This window comes from Clupea harengus, chromosome 6 (genome assembly GCF_900700415.2).
Source record: "Clupea harengus chromosome 6, Ch_v2.0.2, whole genome shotgun sequence".
NCBI classification, from domain to species: domain Eukaryota; kingdom Metazoa; phylum Chordata; class Actinopteri; order Clupeiformes; family Clupeidae; genus Clupea; species Clupea harengus.
The window spans coordinates 8,588,442-8,613,599 of NC_045157.1; the positions used below are offsets into that span (position 1 = coordinate 8,588,442).

The window sequence follows — 25,158 nt, forward strand, 5'->3', positions numbered from 1 at the left end:
GTAAGACATAGGACTATAAGCATCATAATTCATAATTCTGATGTGCACTCCTTCATCACACAAGGATGACATCACGGCAAGCGTCCAGCTGATTTTAGGACACTGTCATTCGTTCGTCAAATTAAGGATAGCCTAGGCTACATTATAGGCCTATGGCCTACATTATATTTGCATTTGTTCTGTAAATTGAACTGTAGTATCTGACAGAGGACAGATGTAAGTTGTCACCAACATCTTGGCGTTCAGTGTCGTACAATCTCTTTGTAAAATATAATTTTAAAAGTTATATTTTCGACCCGGTTCTCCCCTATGATGTCCGTCCGTGCCGGCCTCACTGTGCCTCAGACCAATCTAACATTACAAAATCTTGGCCCCCTTGCAAATCTCAAATGCCCCCTCAGTCATTGCACCCAGCAGTCAGCCCTGACCGGATTCACCTGCCAGGGTGATCAAATAGCCTGATAAATCATCTGACAAAAAAAAAATCATCATTCAACTGATGACCTTTGGTTAATCAGGCTATAAGCTCAAGGTCCACAGACTCCCAAATTTCTTGGATCACCGCCTCTATTAGATTCCCTTAAAGTAACACTATGCAACAATTTGATACTTTTTGAATTATGGTTTTATAGGCAACTAGTTTTGGTACCATCCTCAAATACATTTTGATAGCATATTGTCATGTGAAGGACAGATAAACACCTGTGTCTTTCCCACTAGTCATCCAGGATATGCCCTATGTAGTTCTGCACCCTGCAAAAATGGAAGAAAAGCTTTTACAGCATGACATCGCCAGCTATACTAACAAAAGTCACCAGTTAGTGTGTTGGCAAGCTTCTATCAGTGTCACCTGGGCTGTTGGTGGTGTTTGTAAGGTTTTTGCATGCCTTTTAGGTAGTTAGCTTGTTAGTTTTGGAACAGAACTCCTTTATTGCTGCTTTAATATACACATGGTTTTACAAATCATCAAGGAAGCTATAACTTTAGGTAAAGGGGCAATCCCTTGCTTTAGAGCAGGATTTATGAAAGGATAAATAAAACAATTGGATGTAAGGGAGATCATTTGTGACGACTTAATCCTGAATATGATATGAAATGATAACAGTCTCTCAAAGAAAAGTAGTTTGCTTTCATGTTAATGAATCATATCTGTGGCAAAGGTCACTGTAGCATTCGGTGACGACATTCGCAGTTTGCTGTACAAAAAGAAGGATACACGCATAGAGAGGTTGAACTGAAGGCGTTAGGACCACGATTCCATTTCTTAGGCTGGAGGGCGTATGCCGGTTGGAAGTGGAAGGCATATAGGCTGACATCGGAGATCTACTGAATGAGTTCCTGGCAGCGGCAAGCGCAATGCAATATAGGGGCCGTGGCTGAGCTGGAGCCCAATTTAAGGCGGAAACTATTTGAATATTTCGCTGTTCGTCTTTTCTTGCCTTCAGGTCCGCGTTGAGAACCCCGAAGAGAGACGATGTCGGTGCTTGCGCTGCAAGAGTACGAATTTGAGAGGCAATTCAATGAAGACGAAGCCATCCGGTGGATGCAAGAGAACTGGTACTGTGGTCCCGCTGTGCGACGTTGATTGATGTGTGGTTATCTCTATCTTAAACATGCATTTGTTATGTCTGTGGAATACTCAGTGTGACTTGGCTTTAATGTGAAAATGAATGTAAAAAACGAAAAGAACGAACTTGGCGCTAAATATTCATTGACTGACACTACAGTCTGCATTAATAGGTCATCTCCCCTTCGCAATGCTTTCGGAATGAGATTATGTCTGGATAGCGTAATGTTGCAGCCTTCCTTGTGCTGTCCTTTCGGATGTGCTTTCAGTGATTTGAGTGCAGTGAGGAAACGTGTGTTTGAGACAAAGTAATCAGATCCTTAATATATCTCCTCGATGACATAGAGGGGATTTTATCCTCTTAGCCCAGGTAGGCTACTCTATTAGCTGGTATGATCAGTCGTATGAATGGAATAGCATAGGGCTAAACTATATGGACCATTACAGCCATCCAGTGAACCGATTGTCAGGTCAGATTACGTTTTTAGAACTGGTCCAACGTATCCACAAGTTTGTATTTATATTTCGAACAAGAGGATGAGGGAATGTCTAAGACCATCTGACAGTCGTTGCTGGCTGCATTGTGATGCCCACCCTTGACATTAAACGTGGCTCATTAAGCTTACATGTCAGCCAGCTACAGGGGAGGCTGACTTTGAGCTGATGAGAAATACTTAGTAATTGAACTGCTCCGAGTATACGCGAAAAGCTTTAATTTGGCACATTAGAGCGGGTTCGCATTGAGGTATGTGGTTACTGTAAGAAATAATTAATTGTTTGACCGAGTAGCTGGCGAAATTGCATGGGTTTGCACAGCCTACAAGACATGGCTTGAAAATCGTAAATCGCCGCGGCATACCGCATTCATTGTTCGCAGATATTTATATTTCGCCTCATATTTGAACAGCAGATATATGGCTTTCATTTGGTCACATCATGCGGTTAGACACTGTAACAAGGCCATGATCGCAGCTCTAATGTAGGCTACGGGTAGCGGCGTGGAGGGCTGGACTGGGTAGCTATCCTATCCTACTATCATGTCCTTGTTACATTTCGCATCTACCGTTGTGGATCGTGTCCTCTTCAGAGAGAAACCCATGAAAACATCTGTGCTGGTGCCCAACGCACCGGGTTGTCTAAGTCGACACATTTATTCAGATGTCGGTTGTCATTCGCAAGCCGACTCCCTACGGATCAATTTCACGCTATTGTAAATTCTGGTAGCGCGTGGAAAAAGGAGCAAGTGAGGCTGCCCGCGAAATCATACCACCGGGCCAATGGGAGCCATCTACTGATGTCTGCTGACAGAGCGAAGACCAATCAGCGCGCCTCACGCCTGTGGCGACCTCGCCGGGTTGCTCTTGTCGCGCATACATCATACTGAACTGTCTACCGGAGAACTTGTGCCCGACTGTCGTCAACGGACAATTGTCCTTACATGCCAGACGACCGTAGGTCTACATCCATCCCCTAATCTGTTTTCACATCAATGTTCGTTCATTATTTATGACCTACGACTGTTAGCTGCACAGATTTACACTCATCAATTCAGTCCCATAGGCCTGAGGCACTGTAATTACTTCATGTATTAGGTCGCACAGGATATGGGTGTGTTGACATACTGAAGACACACCCAAAGATGCTACTTTGGTATTGCACTGCCAGGAAATAGGCCTACAGATAGTTATACTGAGCAAGTTGAGACTGGAAATGGTTAGGGTATAGAAGTTCTTCACCTCATATTTGCATTACGATTTCAATCAATCTATGTATCTTCTCTTTCTCTTTTTCTCTCTCTCTCTCTCTCTTTCTCTCTTTCTCTCTGGTGTGTGTGTGTGTGTGTGTGTGTGTGTGTGTGTGTGCCAGGATGGGGCTGCTCGCATGGGTGGGGTTAGCTAGGGAGGGAGGATACTCCTTTGGTCAGTATCTTTAGATGACCTCTCTCAGTATGTCTGTCCAGTCAGTGCAAGCACAGGCTCACTCATCCTCAGGCCATCACAAACTGCAGGTACCGTTTCACATTTGGGCCCCATCCAACAGAGAGTGTTGTTATTGAGAGCAATGTGTGAATATAAGAGTGCATTTTAGAAAGAGAGAGAGGGAGTGACTATGTGAGGAAGGAACAGTGAGTGAGAATCTGAAAGAAAGAAAGCAAAAAAAAAGAAAGTGATGAAAGTAAAACCGAAGAAGAGAGACAGACAGATATTGTGAGAGCGGGAGACAGAATACGAGGAAGAGGGTGAGCAAGAGGGAACAGAGCGCACAGTCCACAGTTCGCACACTGGACAGCACAGCTTGGCTCAGCTCACACACCCCAACGAGCAAGCGCCTCCAGCCTCCGGCATAGCAAGCCCACCCATTCCGCTGGTCTGAGAGAATCCTCTGCCTACTCCTGAGCACGGTGCCTACGCGGCCGTGCCCATCCATTGTCCATTGTGGCCATTGTGTCCATTGTGGAACAACAGCTCTCACTGTCTGGGCCTGAGGAGAGGCGAGGCCGGGGAAGAGCAGCTGGTGGCACCATGGAGGTGGGGTGATGGAGAAGCTCTCTGACCCTTGAGCCTACTGGTCGTTAGGGCACTGACCACATCTTAACGGTTTAGGTTAACACGAGAGGGGTGTGTGTGTGTGTTTGTGTTTGTTGTCAGTCAGTTTGTCCTACCAGTCTCTAAGACACTGACCACAACTTAAAGATTAATTTGGCCCTCTTAGATGTTATGTTAAACCAAGACTGAACAATTTGGGTAGTTAGCTCCACCAATCTCGGTCACAAACTACACCTAAGCCCCCTCTCTCTCTCCCATGTTAACCAAGACTGGATATTAAAGAAGTTAGGTAGGCAGTCATCTCTACCAGTGTCCATGCCACTGAGCACACCTCATCACTCTCAGACGTTGTTCACCATGCTGAATCCTCTCGGAGTCCCTCAGTGCATCAGCTTCAGTTAGTCTCTCCTCTCTGCGAAGCAAACATCTCTGCTTCATTTAGTCTGCAGTCAGCTGAAAAGAAGCAGATGGCAGAATTGTATACGTATGCCAGTGTATCTTGAGAGAGAGAGCATCTGAAACCCGCCAAAGCTAACATAACATTATGCTGTGCTAGCACAGGTGCCGGGTTCACAAATATCTCAAACCAAAGTGAAAACGCAGCAAAACTCTGCCCTGCCATCCTCATCTGAGAACAGAGATGCGCGTCTGTGCGCTTAACCTTTAAGGAAGCTTGTGTTCCACCGGACCCAGAATTTGAAGATATGATATCTTCACTGAACCTTTAAATCTGTCTCTTTGTGGGAGATCTAGAAGGTCGCTTATTGTTTTGACAACAAAAGTTACATAGGACTCTGTTAAGACGGCTTAAAGCACTTTCCTTTTCATGCAGTCACTGTAACTACCAGAAGCTGCCATGCATGGAGCCATTTAATTTCGTTTTATTTTTTTATTTCATGTTTTTAAGCAGTCAGGCTGTCAGTGTATTGCTCAATGACACTTGAACTGGGGTTGAGCAAGGGACAGTGGAACCAACCAGCGCCTGACAGAATGTCTGCCAAGTACTAACAAAACAAAACATTTTTCAGGCATCACCAGGACAGTTCTGTCTATAGAGCAACGTTTTCTGTTTGTGTTTTCTCTCTGTTGAGGGCTTCTTATATGCTGTACATCGTTGGGGGTAGGATTCTCGTACTCCACTCTGTAAGTCAGCACTTTTGGGAATGAATGGCGGCTATCTGGTCCAGGCTAGGCAGACAGCTAAGTGGATGTGGTTCAAATTGCTAACAGAATGTCTGGCAGAGAAATAGAGAGAGAAAGCGAGCGAGAGGAGACTTTCATTAAGTAAAGCCAGCATACACATTCACCTCTTAGTTGACTCATAGCTTAGTCAACTGAATGATATCAGGCATGTGGCAGATTCTGTATGGTCAGGCCAGAAATGTGGGGGAGTGTGTGTGTGTGTGTGTGTGTGTGTTGTGTGTGTGTGTGTTTGTGTGTGTGTGTGTGTGTGTGTGTGTTGTGTGGTGGTGAGAGGCATTTCTCCTTCTGTTGCTATGGCATCACATGCTTCATTACACTGTAACCCTGGAGTAGCACACAATGGCTCTAATACAGTCAATGTTCCATAACAATTCAGTGATTCCCTAAACATAACTGATTCGTGCCACATCAGTATGTGAAACGCCACCATTATGGGAACACGTAGAGTGGGTGACATTCAGCCTCATACCTCAAAGAGCAGTTCATGTCTGCAGCTATAGGGGGGGTGAAGCATCTGAGCAGGCGTTAACCTTTAACCTTTGTTTGTGGACCTGACTGCATAGGATACGTGCATGTACCTGTGTGTGTGTGTGTGTGTGTGTGTTTTATCTGCATAGGGGTTGGTTGGTCAGTCTGCGAGTGTAAAGACACAAGTCAGCAGCAGAGAGGCAATGTGCGTGTCTGTATTTGTGTGTGAGTGTCTGTATATGTGTGAGTGAGTGTGTGCGTGTGTGTGTATGTGTCTATTTGTGTGTGCGTGTGTCTGTTTGTGTGTGTGTCTGTATTTGTGTGTCTGTATTTGTGTGTGCGTGTGTGTGTCCTTGGCAGTGACATCGAGGACATCTCTCTGTAGCTCTCCCTCCTTTCCGGACGCGCTGCTCCCCACAGCTCCACATCACCTCCTCCCTCTCTCCCTATACCCCTATCCCTCTCTCCCTATCCCCATTTCTCTATTTCCCTCTATCCCTCTCCCCCTCTCCCTCTCTCTACGTCCCTCTATCCCTCTCCCTGGCTCTGTACATGAGCATACCCAATCCTGCTCTCCCTAACCCTCTCCCTATGAGAGTTATGGGCTCTGGACACAAGCATGTACTCCCTCTCTCCTTCTCTCCTTCTCTCCTTCTCTCCCTCTCTGGTCTTCTCTCTCTCCCCCCTCCGGGCTGGCATCTCTGGGCCCAGCCACGTCCACTGTGCAGTCTCTTCCACCCCGCTGGCCCTACTCAATGTGCTGAGTCATGCCCCGGGCTCTCTCCCACGGGCACGCCTCACACGGGGAGAAGAATGGCGGTGGGGGGCCGATAGCTCGGGCACCGGCCGCCGTGAGAGAGACCCAACGGCAGGTGTGAGATAACCCACATCACTGCTACCCTGCCCCTGAATAAGAGGTTAAACACAGGGCTGTGGCAGTTAATGAGTGAGCGCACTGGCAAACCAGAGTCAGCTTAGAGAGACGAGTCCCGGGTGCTTTTGTGAGATGATCCGAGAGGAATGTCTCTCTTGTCCAAGCTGTTTCTTTCCAAAGTAAGGTTTTGTCTGTCGGTTAAACGGCACGTCAGGCCTTTGTTTGAGAGACCCTCCGGAGGGCATACACCTGCACTGGCTTTGCAGGCCACTCTGCCCCTGCGTTAGTGTAGGATTTCAGCCCATATTTCTTCTTCAGTCTGGCCATTAGTAGCACAATTTTTTTTATTCTGATTTATCTAATTTATATTTTTATATATTATCTCTCTCTCTCTCTATATATATATATATGCATGTGTATGTGTGTGTGTGTGTGTGTGTGTGTGTGTGTGTATATATATATATATATATATATATATATATATATATATATATATATGTTTATATACTGCACAATTGTTAATCTAACGAGTAAGAGCAATACTCTAATGTTGTCTAAAAGTAGCATGTTTAAGAGGATTTTTTCACTAGTCATCCAGCTTAACTCAATGCATCAAAAATTCTCCCATGGAAGACAATAGGGTGATAACAGGCGTAAGGAGTGTAAACACACACATACACACACACACACACACAAATACACACACACACACACACACACACACACACACACACACACACACACACACACACACACACACACACACACTTCCCCTATAAATACACTTGTCTCTGACTGCTGCACTTTAATCCTTTAATGAGCTGAAACTATTACCTCTTTATAAAAATAATCCATTCAACTCCAGCACTACAGAGGACACAGATACTGAGACCACTGTACAATCAAAGACACACACAGTGCTGTGGTTCGGTCCAAAGTAACCTGTCCATTAAGTTGTGCGCTGATATGAGCCTGGTTGGAAAAGACTGAGTGGGGTCGAGACTAGGACTGAGTCTACTGCTGTGTGAGGTTTATCGAGGTGATTTAGATTGGGTTGGGCTGAGCTGAGAGTAGGCTCTCCGCATGGCTTCAGATTGGCCTCAGGGAATTACCCGTTGCCAGGGTTTTCACGGGGCACTCCCTTAATCTGCGCCAACGCGGCTCTAATTTATGTCCATCTGTGCCGCGCGGTGCTGCACATCCCCTGCGTGGGCAGAGCCTCCCTCACTTTAGGGATTCCCCCTGGTCACTGCCACCGTTGACCGTCCACCACTAATGCCCCGCAGACGGGCAAAAGAGACGCAGCCTGGCAGTACGAAGGCCCGTGAAACAGAGCCACGGGACTTAGCCGTGGCCGTACACTGGGCTGAACACGACTCGTCCCAAGTCCCAGTTACGTAACGGGTGACAGCGTCTATCCTATCCATCTCTCCCTCCCTTCCTCCACCATTCTGTCCATCCATCCCTTTTCTGCTATCTGCCTCGCTCTCCCGTGTCTCTTCATCTCCACTCTCGGTCTAGGGTTACAGGGGAGTTTTGTATGTTACGCTGTACCTCACCTTGATGAAAGGATGGTCTCGGATGGTCTTGTAATTACACGTGTCTTCTGAGACGGACACGGGAGATCACTTTTCTACAGAAACCCATCCACTTCAAATAATCAGCTGAGGCTGCCAAGGCTCTGAACCGAACCTGGGTGAAATTCTGGCGCTGGGTTCGGGTGTCAGATGGGCTAGTAATTAATTCCCTTTTGCAGCGGAGACTGCAGTGGACATGGGCCTGAACTCAACCAGACCTCAGCCAGAACTCAGCCAGACCTCAGCCAGACCTCAGCCAGACCTCAGCCAGATTTGGGCAAGTTCCACTCCAAGCAGGGGGCATCTTGGCCAGGCGCCAGGCGCTGTTAGTTGAAAGACGGCTAGAGTTTCAGAGCCAGTGGCCGTGTCTCTTTTGTCCAAGCGTGTTTGATTAGAAACACAATCTGAGCGGGCCGTGGAAGCCATTATTCGGATTCTGAGCTGGGCCGGTAGCCGGTAGCCGCTGCTTTTCAGTTTCCCATCAGATAGAATACGATCATCTTACTCTCAGATGTAATCACCATCATCACCCATCATGTTTTCCCGTAGCGCTCATGCTGCTAGCACCATCCGCATTTGACAGGGCATCCACCATGACATCACAGCACTGCTCAGATTCAGTACCTCTACAGATAGCAACCATGCAGTTGGCCCATCTCTCACCGAAAGCATGGTTTGTATAATATCAATATGATAGTAATATACAGTTGGTTTCAAATGTGTTGTTTTGGACAAATGCGTCTGCTAAATACTTAAACATATACATATACATATACATATACCCTAGGTGGATCTGGTTGATAACACGAGAGGACATTATCCTCAGGTTAGGTGCTCATAATGCTCGTTAGCATACTCGTTCAGCGATCGGTTTTCTCCATAGTGCTGATGAAGACAAAACGAGCATCACTCTGTACCCTCCCTGGGAATCAAACCCATGACTGTAAATGGAATTTCTGCATTATTTGCAACTGATTTCATTTAACTAGAAAATCACTGCAATTCGACCACATTCTTTAAGAATTCCTGCAGCAAATTCAGTCACTTTTGGCTGCAACAGTCACAACAAACCCTTTCAAGGTCCTCGAGGGACTGATTATGAGTACGCTGGTCCTCCTGTTGAGCAGCAGGAATAGATACGGATGCCTCAGCACAGCTGATGCCTTATAAAAAAGACTTGAAAAAAACGGAATGTGATTCCGCATGAAAAGGTGGCCAGATTCAGCGAGACTCTCCTAGTTTAGCTTGGGTGCAGGGTGGGGAGGGCGGAGAGTGCAGGCGTCTGCACAGGTGCCATAGTGATTGACGGATCTCCGTTTGTGTGCGGAGCAGCGCAGCTCCAAAGCTGCTGTGAGAAGGGGAAAACTGTGCTGATCTAGGGTTTGCGCCTCAATGCATCTCTCTCCCTTCCCTTTTTTTCCTCCATTTTCTGCAGTGGGCTGTTTTTCTTTTCTGGTGAATTACGCTCAGATTGTAGCGCACTCTTGCGGCCCTGACCTGCCGTAGGTCTACCCCCGTCTGTTGTAATGATGGGCTCATGATCTTAGGAGCCTATGGCATCTTACAGTGTGGTAAAAAAAAGAACAGCGCTACTCCTTTGTGAATGGCTGAATTGTATCAATCTTCCTGAGAAACTCGTGAGGATCGATAGACGGATCCTGACACTGCCAAATCAGCACCAGGCCAGCTCCAGATTCAGCTTGCACCTGGGCAGCAGACTGGCACAACACCTGGGCAAACCCTAATAGTATGACACTGCACATCATGTTCAAAGTATTGGCAATTTAGCTGCTTCTTTTGTGCACAGTGCAGATAGCCGACCCGATACTCTGCATGTCTAATCCTGAGAGGATAAGCTACTATTTCCTTTTGAGGAATTTCAGTCTGAATCCGGAAGGCAGTTTTCCAAGTTTTCGGCACAAGAAAGAGCTGCTCCTCTAAACACAGACAGAGAGAGGGGCGGGGCGGGGGGGGGGGGCATGCCCAGTCAAACACACATACTCACACTGAGTCACACACAGACACACATATCCTCACACAGACACACATATCCTCACACAGACACACACACATAGTCACACATAAACACACGTATCTTTATACACACACACATATCTTCACACAGACACACATATCCTCACACAGACACACACACAGAGGCACACTCTCTGCAGTTGGCCTGGTGGAGTAGTTCTGCAGATGCCTGCCTCAGTAATGTGATTGGTGTGCGATGGTGATGATGATGGAGATGCGCTCTGACGCGCCACATGCACCCTCTCGCTGCGGGCCGTAAGCCTCCGCTTGTCTCCTCACAGTACGCACTCTGCTCTTTAAGCACACACACACACACACACACACACACACACACTAGCGCTAGCAACCACCAACCGATCCCCACAGTTTTTTCCGACCTTCATGTGTCTTTCCCTCCAGCGGACTGTTTCGCAGCGCCTCCTGAGCCACAGTGACTCGCATGTTGCCCACGCGGGCGCTGAGTGGGAGTTTGAGTAGAGGCTCCCATAGCTCCCATAGCATACCAGTCTGAATGCTACAAGCTAACTGCATGGGTGCTTCCTGCTTACCCTGTGAATATTCTTTTAAATGGCTGTGCTCTAACCTTTTGTTTACTTTTAAATTGATACAAGTCGAAGCTATGCTGAATACTTTGAGTTGGCCTGTGCTTGTGGAGTCGTAAGAATGCATTTTCCACGCCAACGCCCGCCCCTCGAAGCGGAATGAGGTAATGGAATGGTGGGGTTGTGGCTGGACTTGAACACGAGCTTTCGTTTTCAGCTTCCCCCTCTGTCTCTCTGTCTCTCTGTCTCTCTCTCTCTCTGTCTCTCTCTCTCTCTCTCTCTCTCTCTCTCTCTCTCTCTCTCTCTCTCTCTCTCTCTCTCCTGCTGTCGCTAACTGCCTCTCGCACTGAAGACGTGACCTCAGTATCAGGGCAATGTGGTTCCTCCACAGAACCGTGTTGTTTGTGCTGTTCAGAGATGCACAAAGCACACTCGCCAGCGCTGGCAATGCAAGCTAATTATAAGACCAAAAACAAACTAATTAGATTTGTGGTTGATTAATCAATCAGTATATTGGATCGAGGTTCCATCAACCGATAAATCAAATTAGTTTGTTTAAGCATTGAGTCAACATAAATATGAAAATTAGACCATTTTGTTCACAGAGAACATCTTGTACTTTTACTTGTAATGTTTTTTTTTTTTTTTTTTTTTTTTCAGTCAAATTCCCACTGCCTAATATTGTGCAGCATAAGATGAACTGGAGACCTATACAATATTCACGTTCTATAGAATACTTTAATTATGTAGGCTAAAACCTATGTATGTTGTTGTCTTGCCAACACGCAGCTGCCTTTAAAAGACTGATGATGTGTAGTGTGCTTTTTTAGATCGGTTTAGTAGACCAGACATCAGAGTTGCTCCAAAATAGCATTAAGCCCTTGACACTGTGGTAGTTGACTAAAGCTGATTCTTTGAAAGAGAGGGAGAGAGAGAGAAAGTGTGAGAGAGAGAGAGAGAGAGAGAGAGAGAGAGAGAGTGTCACCTGAAGAGGATGACAGAGGGCATGGAAGGTGCCTTAGTTTCACCCATACAATGTTTCTTGGAAGTGGGCCACGAGGAGGACACGTCTCTGCCGAAGACAGGGAGCAAAACGCTGACTTCGTCCTGTCTCTGTCTGTCCCAAGCACTGCTGTCCTGTCTCTGTCTGTCCCCAGCACTGCATTCAATCAGATTCTAGCACCTATTAATAGGGAACGTCACAAAAAAATGCAAAGTGGTCAGTTCTCTTACATCACCACTGATAGTAAATAATGTGGTCTGTAATTAGCTATGTTGTGCATTGTGCTTGTAGACTCTTTTTGTTCATTATTACTTACCGCTTGGTTTGTGAGCAATAAGATAATTTAAGAAATGGCTTTAAGGGTTTAGTCATATGTGCCTCAAGTGAGACAGATCATTCTAGAAAGAAAAAATCTCTCGTGTTTCTTTAGCATTTGAGGTTTGTGACAAATTTGTCCACCCCAAAATACTCTAAGCTTGAAGTGTATTTTTGAGACGGTGTATTCAGTCTTAAGTTTTCCAAGGAGAGCAAGTGCTCTGTCAGTGATTTTAGTTTTGCACAACTTTTTCTTGCTGGGGAGAAAGGTGTTTTTGTGTTTGGCCAGACAGCAAGATCAGGGATTTTTTCTGTTTATACAACACAAAAGTGAAGTTTCCTGATTAAACTCAGCATGGGGTAGGCCCATGTCCCAGAGGGGAGCAATCCTTTCAAAGAGAGGAGAACAACGTTAATCAAGTAAATGAACACTGAGTACAGGGAACTAAAAGCCAATATTAGCAGATGTTATCCTTAAGCACAGGCTTACTGGGGACACCAAAGCTGGTGTTTGTGTTTTTTTCTCTCCTTTAGGCCTAAAGTGAGTAGTAGCCTACTGTGAGACTCGGATCAATCAGTTTGGCTGTGGCCTGTTATAGCTATCAGCTTTTGGCAGCACTGCACCCCTGATACCCGTTTGGAGTCGTCAGCTTAGTTTGGGCTCAGTCTTCTAATCTCTTCTTGTCCTTTTGACAACAAAATAGAAGTAAAACTTCAAATAATAAACAGCCAATCTTACCATTAAATTAAAGTGTTTTTTTATTCAAAGTGTTTTCGTCCTCAATGCCATGTTTGTAGATCTACAGTTCCTGTGAGATCTGGGGCCTGGCTTGGCGTGTAGAAACCCCTTAGTGCGCTAGTAACCGAGTCAGTCATGTCTCCAGTGGCAGAGCCTGTGCCAGGGTGGCAGAGCCTGTGCCAGGGTGCCAGCTACCAGGCAGAGACGGCCTGCAGGGCTGACTAATAAAGGTTGTAGATCTGGGATGCTGCGGGCGTCTCTCTCCAGTGCTGTGGCTCTATTGTCTAAAGGTCACAGTCTGCGGTACAGACAGATCATCAGCTGTTGTCTCAGTGATTGGGAGGGGATGTGGGGGTGGGGGGGGGTGGTCATCTGTTGTCATGGCAGAGTAGTCAAGCCATCATCTTTAGTAAAGGTCAAGAGTGGAGCCTCAAGGTCAATACCTGCAGACTGTAGTTTCAAGGTCATTGTCAATTGTCATATTCTTTCAGATTGTACTTTACAGTCTGAAGGTCACTATTTATGGTTTGAAGGTCATCAGTCTTCATTCCTGCCAGCTGTGGTTTTTTGGAGGACATGAAGACAAGTGATATTGCTCTGGCTGAGCTCAGGATTCAAGAAATACTGTACATACTGTATGTCCATGACATGTCTGCCCAGTTATTCATTCATCTTTACAACTGATTTCAGTGTGATATGAAATCTGCTTGCTTAGACAGACCAAACACTGAGCATGGACAAAACATTGACTCGTATAGATACAGAAATCCCCAGTATCCTGTTTATATGAGGCTGTGGTTTGTAGTGAGTGAATGTTGTTGCTGTACTGTGTGAAGGTCGTTTGTTGTACTGTGTGAAGGTCGTTTGTTGTACTGTGTGAAGGTCGTTTGCTGTACTGTGTGAAGGTCGTTTGCTGTACTGTGTGAAGGTCGTTTGCTGTGCTGTGTGAAGGTCGTTTGCTGTACTGTGTGAAGGTCGTTTGTTGTACTGTGTGAAGGTCGTTTGTTGTAGTGTGTGAAGGTCGTTTGCTGTACTGTGTGAAGGTCGTTTGTTGTACTGTGTGAAGGTCGTTTGCTGTACTGTGTGAAGGTCGTTTGTTGTAGTGTGTGAAGGTTGCTGCAGGCGCGCTCTGAAAGTCGTTTGTGTCTCCTACAGGAAGAAATCCTTCCTGTTCTCCGCGCTGTACGTGGCGTGCATCCTAGGCGGCCGACATGTGATGAAACAGCGGGAAAAGTTTGAGCTGCGGAAACCACTGGTGCTGTGGTCGCTCACGCTCGCTGTCTTCAGGTAAGATGTGCTTCATTATCTGCATGTTAGTCCTGACTGATACACTACATTCCCCATACTGTAGTCCTGACTGATACACTACAATCCGCATACTATAGTCCTGACTGATACACTACACTCAACCTATGATAGTCCTGACTGATACACTACACTCCCATACGATAGTCCTGACTGATACACTACACTCCCCATACTATAGTCCTGATGGATACACTACACTCCCTGTATGATAGTCCTGACACTATGCTCACCACACCACAAAGCAGGAGAGTTGATTCAGGACAAATGTACCAGGTCATACCCTAAACAACACTGTAGTGTTACACTAGTCTGTTTTCCAGATGTGGAGAGAGTTTATTGAGCAGAGTTACAGCGTACTCAGACCTTACTGTACCAGATAGGTAGCGATGAGGCATGAGATGCAGCCTGTGAAGACCAGCTATGATAATTATCTTAGTCTTGCACAGGTCAAACACAGATAATAATCTGTATAATATAATAACCACATCATCTGGTTTTCCATACTCGCTGTACATGCTTTCACTGGGGTTACTCTAGCTGTCATCAAGGTGGCCAGGAGCCAGCCTATGGATGGTGTGGTGAAACATTCCATCACAATGGCAACTGGCCTTTCAGCCACTCCTTCCTCGTGTGTTGGTTCCTTCATGCTCCCTCTCAAGGGACAGACAGGCCACAGGCTTTCCATGTCATTGTGCTGAAGTACACCTGGTTTCAATACAAACCACATCAAATGAATGTACCCATTTTCAAGGAAGTGGAACACCGTCCTCCTGATAGTTATTTAAATAAAGGAGACGTCCACCGAGGGGACAACCTGGCTGGGGAACAGAGGTGCCATGTGCCATGTGACGATCCTTCCTTAACCCTTTGCTACCCATCTGTCTCTCATCTGTCCACCAGTATATTTGGTGCCATAAGGACCGGGAGCTTCATGATGTACATCCTGATGACGAAAGGCCTGAAACAGTCTGTGTGCGACCAGAGCTTCTACAATGGACCGGTCAGCAAGTTCTGGGCCTACGCCTTTGTCCTAAGCAAGGCTCCAGAACTAGGTAAGACAAGTCAATGTTTTCTCAGTACCATGGTGTAACACACTGGATCTTCATGCTTTTATTTGTAACTTGCTATGTCCATAGCTATAACTATGTTTAAACAGAGAGTCTATTTGTAACCACAATCTGCAGTTTGTGTCAGTTTCAAGTCCTAATTAGACTTGTAAGTGTGAATAACTTTGTGGCTGCTTATTCTAAGAATATCAGCACACTGGTTGGTTTACATCTCTAGAGGGCATCTCATTAGACGAATGATTTCAGACTTATTTGTGATATAAAAAGCACCTTCTATGAGAATATATTCAGTGCTCACAGCTCCTTCTGCACCTGAGAAACTCTGCAGAATATTCTGGAAAGTCACCTCTCTCTCCCCATGACGCGTAATGGATAAATTGGGCACTCTCCCATCTGGCTAACACCGACATCACGTGGCTTGCTGGCTTAGAAACATCTCTGAGAATTCCTGAAACTCAGCATGCACACACACATGCAGCTTTATGAATCACAATGAGTGTACAGGAATGCTATTTTTGCTATGCCTGGTCTACAAAAAGCATATTTTAATTGTAATGTTTCCCCGGTTGTCACCTGCTGCGTATGCATTAGTTTGCAATAGTCTTTTTATATTCCCAGCTGGTAGTTATGGCAGTCGGTAGGCTCCGTCACAGCTGCTGACGTCTCCCCTTCCTCTAGCCTCTCCCATCCTATGCTGCACACATTCCCTCCTCCCCAAAGCTTCTCCCTAATAAAGTGCATCTGCAGCACAGGGCAAGAGACAATAGAAAGACGTGTGTGTGTGTGTATGTTTTGTCTTCCGTCCTCTCTGCCAGGGGATGACGTGCACTCGTGTCAGGAGTGATTACGCAACTCATCTGCTCTGGGAGAGAGAGGGTGAACTGGACTGGAGACACTACGGGTTGGTTGGGAGGGTCTTGGTCGAGTTGTGTGTGTGCGTGTCTGACCCTTGTGCGGCGGCCCTGAGTCAGGGTCTTTGGTGAAGGCAGTGTCTGCTCGTTTTCTGCCTGCCTGGCTTCACTGTAAGGCCTGGGCAGAGACTGGGTCAGGGAGGAGGAGGCAGCTCTGAGAACTAGCCTGAGATGCAGCAGATGCAGCAGGCTCCACATTCACAGGGCTTCAGAGACAGGAGACGCTACATGCTTGTTGGCAAGGCAACTTACACCCTCAGATGATGGAGTGTTAAAGGTGGGATAGGCAACTTACATCCTCAGATGTTAGTGTGTTAAAGGTATCTTTCTGCCTGCGTGGCTTCATTGTCAGGCCTGGACAGAGACTGGGTCAGGGAGAAGATGCAGTAGTCATCACATTCACAGGGCTTCAGAGACAGCAGTCGCTACATGCCTGCGGGCGAGCAGTACCTCCATGTCACTGCTGGGCTACAGCAGAGACTGACCCAGGGAGGTAGGAGACCGGACTGAGAACCAGGATTCTCAAACATCCCCGTAGCACTTAGGGCGGTCAGAACCGGCTTGGTTTGTCATATATGTGGCTAGTGACTGTTTGGATATGAAGCAGTTGTGCACTTGGATCCAATCCAGTCCAACCCAGTCATCCAATCCAGTCCAATCCAGTCCAATCCAGTCATCTAATCCAGTCCAACCCAGTCATCCAATCCAGTCCAACCCAGTCATCCAATCCAGTCCAACCCAGTCATCCAATCCAGTCATCCAACCCAGTCCAACCCAGTCATCCAATCCAGTCATCCAATCCAGTCATCCAATTCAGTCATCCAATCCAGTCATCCAATCCAGTCCAACCCAGTCATCCAATCCAGTCCAATCCAGTCATCCAATCCAGTCCAACCCAGTCATCCAATCCAGTCCAACCCAGTCATCCAATCCAGTCCAACCCAGTCCAACCCAGTCAACCAATCCAGTCATCCAATCCAGTCCAACCCAGTCATCCAATCCAATCCGATCTAAACACGTTATTAGCCGGTTATTACTGTCCCGAGTGAGTGTGGCATTTGATGGTGCAGGCCCAGCCTGAGAGGGAGATGTAAGTCCTTAGAGGCAGATACCTGCCAATGGGGCAGCAATACCTCCACACAAAGAGTCTCATTCTCCCACACGTGGAGAGAGAGAGAGAGAGAGAGAGAGAGAGAGAGAGAGAGAGAGTTCTGTGGTAGACTGGTCGGTGGGGGAGGGCCTGTGACTGCTGCATTCATGTCTGCAGCGGAGGTTCCATTTGGTCAACCACAGTACTCACACTTGGGTACACACATACACTTGCACACACACTTCGACAAACACACACACACTTGCACACACACTTCGACAAACACACACACACTTGCATTGATTCCTGAGCCTGAAGACTTGTTGAGGCAGCTACACACATATTGACATGATCACACACGGATAGTGTTGCACACGCATTCCGTTTCACTTACAGCCTACACACCAACTTTACCACACACACACACACCACGCGTAAGGAAAGCAGTTGTAGATCTCCAATGTCACGTAAGAAAGTGCAGGCACGTATTGAGGAGTACCTAGTGTCACATCACACAACCACAAGCGGTTTCCTTTCGGGTTTGTACAAGCATCTGATTCTCAGGTGTCTCATAGTGTCGACCTCAATCTAAGCATCGGATGGGGACGTGTGTGTGAGGGAACCTAGGGACCTTGGTCATTTAGCACTCTCTATCACACACACAGACACACAGGGTTCTAATGCTGTTTGTTTTAGAGCGGTGTTATCAGAGACATATGACCTACAAGCAGCTCAGTGTTGACATACAGTCGACAAATGTATCAGGGTAGATACGGTTTAAAAGGCTAGCAAGCAAAGCGCGCACACACACACACACACACACACACACACACACACACACACACACACACAAATAAATAATACAAAACGTGCAGTAAATAGAGTCAGATCTGTCGAGTCAATAGGCACACCAGCACTCAGCTCTCGGGGCGATGCACAAAATGTCAGAGACTGGTTGCCAGGGGAAACCGTTTTGATATTAAACTGATTTGACATGATGTTAAGGACTAGAGGTAACCTCGGCAGGAGCCAAAAAAGCCCTAATTGCCAGCCAGGGGCAGCCAAGGCTACGTAATCTTTTTTTTTTTTGCACTCTGTATTGTCTTCAAGCTTGTTAATCAGTCTTGGCTTCTCTCTCTCTTTTTCTTTCCCTTTCCTCCTCCATCCTTCCTGCTCTCCTCTGGTCCCCCCTTTTTACCTCTTTCCTCACTGCACATGTCTTTCCTTCTTGCATCCTCTTGTTCCATCATTTTGTAATCTCTCTCTCTCATACGGCACTCACACCCTTTCTCTACCCCTCTAACCTCCTTCCTCTCCTTGCTTCCCTTCATCACTTTCACACTTTATCTCACACTCTCTCTCTCCTCCCCTCCCTCCCTCCCTCCTTCTCTCTCTCCCTCTCTCTCCTCCTCCACAGGAGACACTCTGTTCATCGTGCTGAGGAAACAGAAGCTGATCTTCCTGCACTGGTACCACCACATCACCGTGCTGCTCTACTCCTGGTACTCCTACAAGGACATGGTGGCGGGGGGCGGCTGGTTCATGACCATGAACTACCTGGTGCACGCCGTCATGTACTCCTACTACGCCCTGAGGGCCGCCGGCTTTCGGGTCTCCCGCAAGTTCGCCATGTTCATCACGCTGACGCAGATCACCCAGATGGTGATGGGCTGCGTGGTGAACTACCTGGTGTACTCGTGGATGCAGCAGGGCCACGAGTGCCCCTCGCACATGCAAAACATCGTCTGGTCCTCGCTCATGTACCTCAGCTACTTTGTGCTCTTCTGCCAGTTCTTCTTCGAGGCCTACATCGACAAGTCCAAGCGAAACGCCGCTGCTAAAGCGGCGGCCGCCACCGCTGCTGCCACCACCGCTGCTGCCACCGGCGCCATCACCTCCCCCGGCACCCGCACCGCCAAGGCCACCACAGCTGCCACCGAGAAGAAGAGCAAGTAAAAAGAAGTTAAAAAAGAAAACGGAAGGAAGAGTTTACTAGAAAGGGAGGGGAAGGACTGGGGTGTTTGATATAAAACAGCAGCTGTGGAGATGAGATGGAGGTGAGGACCAAAGACAGAGGGGGAGATAGAGGGGAAGAGTGGAGGAGTGGAAAGGAGGGAGGACAGAAGGAGGAGAGGGAGAGCAGGGGGGGATGCAGGGGGTGAGGGTGGGATTTGCTGTTGAAGCTTTGTGCACAGTACTAACGCATAGAGATCAGCCCCCCCCCCCCACCATCGGATGGAAACAGAGGGGGAGGGGGGAGTGACTAAGCAGCGCTGCACTGAGGAATCATTACTATGACAACAGACAGTGTCTTTATGTGATGTTTATGTGCCCAAGGCGATTCTCTATGTTTAAAGAAAACACATAAATTAATAAATGACAGAAATGTTAAAAGGGAACTAATAGAGTTGATGGTCGGTGTGAAGGAGAGGAACTGTTGGAAGGGAACCGAGGGAGTCTTGGGGAACTGGAGAACAGGGAGAGGTGGAGTCATCGTTAAAAGTGTTGTTCTGTTCCTCATTTCTTTGTCGGCAACATCAAAGTGGTAAATGTCAAGTTTTTTTATTCTTATTCTTATTTAATTTGATTGTTTAGACGCTAGTACGTGCGATAGCTTTGTACAGAAGTGGTTTTGACTGAGAACACGGTAAACCATGTGATCAGGTGGGATTGGAAGAGACTTTCTGTGTTCTGCGTCACTAAACACCCAGTTCTCTCAGGTCCTAGATCCTCCTCTGTTTGACGTGCATATCACTGCAGAAAAAAAAGCATAATTGTGTCACTGGTGAGATTGGCCAATGTCAACATCATTATTAAAAAAATTCAAAAATAAATATGCATTGGGAAGACCTTCTGAAACCAGAGCACATCAGCAACATCAAAGAACTTTGGGGGGAAAAAATGACCAAATGACCTTTTTTTCCATGGCAAAGACTCTTCTTTCTGGATGCATTCTTAGAGAGAGTTTTATCAGTGCAATTCTGGTGCTGATGCTGGCTCTGGCACAGGGACAGACAAACACACAACCTGAGAGCCAGCCAACCAGCCAGTCCTCCCAGTCCCCAAAAAAAAAAAGAAAAGCTAAACGTGAAGCTAATGAAGCTAAAAACATTCAATGGTGGTCAAGTGCACTGTAACCCATTTCTGAGTAACCCCTACTTTCATTGAATGGTGTCCGTTGTGCTATTGTGCATTTGCACTGTAAACATGTAAAGCATCAGTAGTTTATTTTAACAAGAACCAGGTGTATTAAAGAAGAAAAAAAAAAGAAGTCTTGTGCTTTTAGTGTGATGTTAAACTCTACAGATGCTGCAGTTTTTGTGGTTATGCTCCATTCAGCCAAAGTCCTAATGCCCTTCGACTCAAAGGTGGGAATCATGAAGTCTAGATGAGGATTGCACGTGATAAAGCGCACAGTCTGGGTAAGGGCACAGCAGGGCAACAACACCAGCACGCATTCCAGTGCTGAGGGAGAATGTTCCGCTACGTCTTGTTTCTCTTTTCAGCTTTCAGCGCAGCCAATTTGATCCACTGATTCCATACTGGTCTAACACAGTGCAACAAGTAGTCCTCTTCGGCCAGAGTAAACACCTGACTAGGTGTGGGGCCCAAAGACATCCCCACATGGCAAAAATGGTAGTCTTTCAACTTAGTCTAGAAGCGCCATAACCAGTACTTACCAAAGCATCATATCAAATGCCTTAAAAAGAGTCATTGCCAATGTTCACCAGAAATGTGCTCCCCCCCCCAGAAAATGTGCAACGTCTGTGACCTCAATGGTGGAACAAAAAAAATGGCATGACATGACCCAGGGATCTTTCCAACAACGGGCCCTCTGAATCTTTTAAGACTGACCCCCCTCCTTGTTACCCCCTGCCTACCAAAGTGCAGACCTGGTAGTACAGTCTCACAGTTGACCTTTATGGGAATTATGCTGAAATGGGTGTCTGGCCTTCTGTTCAAGTCGAGGATGAGAAAAGACACACAGTCTTGCTTAGTAAAGAATTTTATTTGCACACAATCATTTTGCATATACTACAGACTGTACGTCATTTTTTTTTTTTTTTTTAATAACTACTAATCTCCCTCAGGTCAGCAGCCAGATGTGTGTGAGTTGTGTGGTTGGAGTCTGACCTCTCAATTGAGATCTGCTTTTGTGAGGGCTATCATGCATATTAAAAACAAAATGGCTACCTTTCTACCTGACCTTTCAATATGGTTTCACAGTAACTGTGTTTGTTCTGGTGCACGGACCCCGATATAAGTCCAACATTAGTCCCTTAGTCATCCATGACGTGGCAGTAATGTCATCAATGTCACAAGATCACTAATAATGACACACTTGAGCTCACAAGAACACCTTTGCTCTTCTGTTCACCCTGCATGGTGGAGTGATGTCACAGTGGTCTGTCCTAGGAAATGATGCCTGTTCATAGTTTTGTCCAATTAAAAACCCTCAGCACTTCAGATTTAGTCAATTCTTCAGTGATTTCAACTGTTGGATTGTTCTGCATTCTTTACCGTCTATCATACATAAATCTTATGTCACATTGGTTACATTGCATGCTGTGTTATGTTCTATCTTCAGCTTTGTTATAGTATGCTTCATATACTATGAAGAAAACGCACACACACACACACACACACACACACACATCTGAAGAAGTATTTTTTTTTTTAAACATGCATACATTCATGTGTAAAGCTCTTCATCAGACTAGGCTTAAAAGTGCCCAGAAGCACACGTGCCTCATGCACTAGCCAATCAAACCCTGTCCATCTGTCTGCACTAGCCAATCAAACCCTGTCCATCTGTCTGCACTAGCCAATCATCTGGACTCAACCCGGTCTCTGCACCGTCACAAAACAGCTACTCAGATCCCAGCCTGCCTACCTGCCTATATTCCCATCTATCTGCCTGTCTGCCTATCTACCTGTCTGCCCATCTACCTATCTTCCTATCTATCTACCTATCTGCCTGTCTGTCTATCTTCCTATTTTTCTGCCGGTCTGCCTGTGTGCTTGCCTGCCTGCCTGTCTGCCTGTCTACCTACAGTATCTGCCTGCCTATCTTCCTATATATCTGCCTGCCTGCTTGCCTGCCACGCTGGTCCTGCTCAACAGATGGCCTCGAGCAGGAGCATATTTAAAAGCAGCAGCACGTCTCGTTATGTGCAGCTTGACAGACATACGGAATCTGCAGCACCATTGGATGACTGTGACAAGCTGACGGAACATAGTTACTGCAACAGCGTCATCTCCACAGACACAGACACTGGAGCTACTGCCAAATCATTTCTTACATTCCTCCAGCCAGACTGAGACTGGTGTCAGACACAAAATACTTCCTCCGGCAAAGGTGTCAGGTTACAGCTGATCAGAAGAAGGTGGGATATCCATTTTCATTTCATCTGTCCTTAAACAAGCAGTACACTTATGACTCATAAACCATGACTAATGGCTTGGGCATTCATTTAAGATCCCCACTGACAATGTCAAAAGCGTGTCGAAATAGCGATTAAGCAAGTGTCCCAGAAGTCATTCAGCTTTCATACTGACTATTCCCCCCCCCCCATTTTTCCAATGAGCATGTAGTTATAAAATGAACAAAGTCATCTCAAACATCATAAAGTCAGACAAACCTTCTCTTCATTACTGATGGTATTAAAACTGTGACGCTGACCAATCAAACCTTCTCTTCATGACTACTGATGGTATTAGAACTGTGACGCCGACCAATCAAACCTTCTCTTCATGAGTACTGATGGTCTTAGAAGTGTGAGGCCTACCAATCAAACCTCTTCATGAATACTAATTAACGAATTTTAAGAAAATGCGTTTAACAACCTTTTTCCCATGACTAAGACGAGATGTTGACGTGACGAAAACGGATCTTTAAAAAATAAAAACTGTGACTAAATCTATTTTTACTTTCGTTGACAAGACGAGAATGTTAGTGGTGGACTAACGGACAATTAAGAATAGAATTCATATTTTTTTCGAAACTTGCATGCACCTAGTGCAGTACATCCTTAATATCATTGGTTGAATGTTGCCCGGTCCTGCTGTATCCATCCTCCACTCCCTGAGATGCCCAGACATGCAAGTGACGCCCTAACAAACGTTATATGATGGCTCAAGTTCAAGCACTCGGTACTGGAAGAAAAAGAAGAATAGATATCTGGACACTGTTATAACTTGACAGAAAATTAAACACAATGCACCGCAATAACGGCAGAGAAACCATGTGGCTTCAAAATAGGTGGGGAGAACACAACAAACCTCAAGAGGCACCTGAAAGCGCGCAACCCTGCAATTTATGCCACGGTAAATTAGCTAGAAACGGTCAATGATAACTAGCTAATGTTAACTAGTTATTAGCATATGTTGACCAACGTTAAGTCAACTTCAAAGGGGCAGTCGAATGTATAGGGTGTCATCTTGGATAGCTAGCTAATCATTTTCGATTGAAGCCTCCCGTTAGTCTTGGCCAATGATCGCCAAAACTTTTAGCTAGCTAACGTTGAGGTAGCATAGCTAAGTTACATCGATAGCTAGCTAGTAAACTCATTGCAGAATGGACTCTATAGGACAGGCCACGCATGACATTAATCAGGAAAAAATAAATGAATATGTGATTGGTTTACATATCCTTGTCTATTTGGGCAATTGTTATTATCATTGGCACCACTTTCCACTGTCAAAACTAGCCGTCTAGCTAAATCTGTTGGTTATCAGATTGCACAGCAATTCATATGGAGGATATGTGGTTGATTTAGCTCTAAGGCCAGGTAGGCATTGTGGTTGTATTGAGCCATCACATCATTTGAATCTTCAAAATGTAGACTTGATTTATTGCCTTAAAATTATTATTTACATTTAATTAATTGGAATGCAGCTGTAGGCATATACTAGGAGATCTGTATATATCTTAGAGACTAATTGTATCTACAATTTAAGTACTGCAAGCTAGACTATTATGCAGTTGTAGACACAACACAGGGGGTCCTTGGGCCTGAGAAGGGAAGGAAAGGAATTTAATGTGACTAAAACTAGACTGAAATGTTATGAGTTTTTGTCGACTAAAACTAGACTATAATGTTCTGAGTTTCCGTTGATGAAAACTAGACTAAAACTAAGAAGGATAGAAATGACGAAATGTAACTAAAACTAATATGCATTTTTCGTCTAAAGACTAAATCTAAAATAGCTGCCAAAATTAACACTGCCACACACACACACACACACACACACACACACACACACACAACCTCTGGTTTGGTCGCACCAAAACTTGAGTTCCCCTTTGTTAAGAGCTGCTTTTTGCGGTTTGCTGGTTCCAGTTAGCCTACGCCTACACCCATGATGCAAGCCCTGCACATCTTGGCTCGGCACTAGGAAATGCACTCTCACTTCCTGTTTCATACAGTGAGCCTGCCAGTTGGCACATAAAGTGGAAGTCACTCTGTCGGAGGAAATAGCACCGCTCTAACTTCAGAACTAGTCAGACACTCAGTAAGTGTGATGATCAAGACAGAGATGGCCGACAACTTATGTGTTATATTCTTTTAGGTAGGAATATTTGGTTCAGAGGGAACCTTGACAATTAGAGTCCTGATCACACCTGTGACACAGGCATACCTGCCCTGAGAAGAGACCTGAGCACACCTGTGACACAGGCCTACCTGCCCTGAGAAGAGACCTGAGCACACCTGTGACACAGGCCTACCTGCCCTGAGAAGAGACCTGAGCACACCTGTGACACAGGCCTATGCCATGAGCAGAGACCTGAGCACACCTGTGACACAGGCCTATGCCATGAGAAGAGACCTGAGCACACCTGTGACACAGGCCTACCTGCCATGAGAAGAGACCCGAGCACACCTGTGACACAGGCCTACCTGCCATGAGCTG

The 25,158-nt window shown here is 46.1% G+C and overlaps 1 protein-coding gene across 1 annotated transcript; it reads left to right on the forward strand.

Annotated features, from left to right (window-relative positions):
• The first annotated feature begins 1,268 nt into the window (after nucleotides 1-1,268).
• elovl6 (ELOVL fatty acid elongase 6) lies at nucleotides 1,269-21,443 on the forward strand. Its single transcript, XM_012834293.3, has 4 exons — nucleotides 1,269-1,557; nucleotides 14,024-14,155; nucleotides 15,077-15,228; nucleotides 18,662-21,443. Exons 1-4 carry the CDS (start codon nucleotides 1,475-1,477, stop codon nucleotides 19,198-19,200), a joined length of 906 nt encoding a protein of 301 aa, XP_012689747.1. The 5' UTR covers nucleotides 1,269-1,474; the 3' UTR covers nucleotides 19,201-21,443.
• The last annotated feature ends 3,715 nt before the right edge of the window (nucleotides 21,444-25,158 follow it).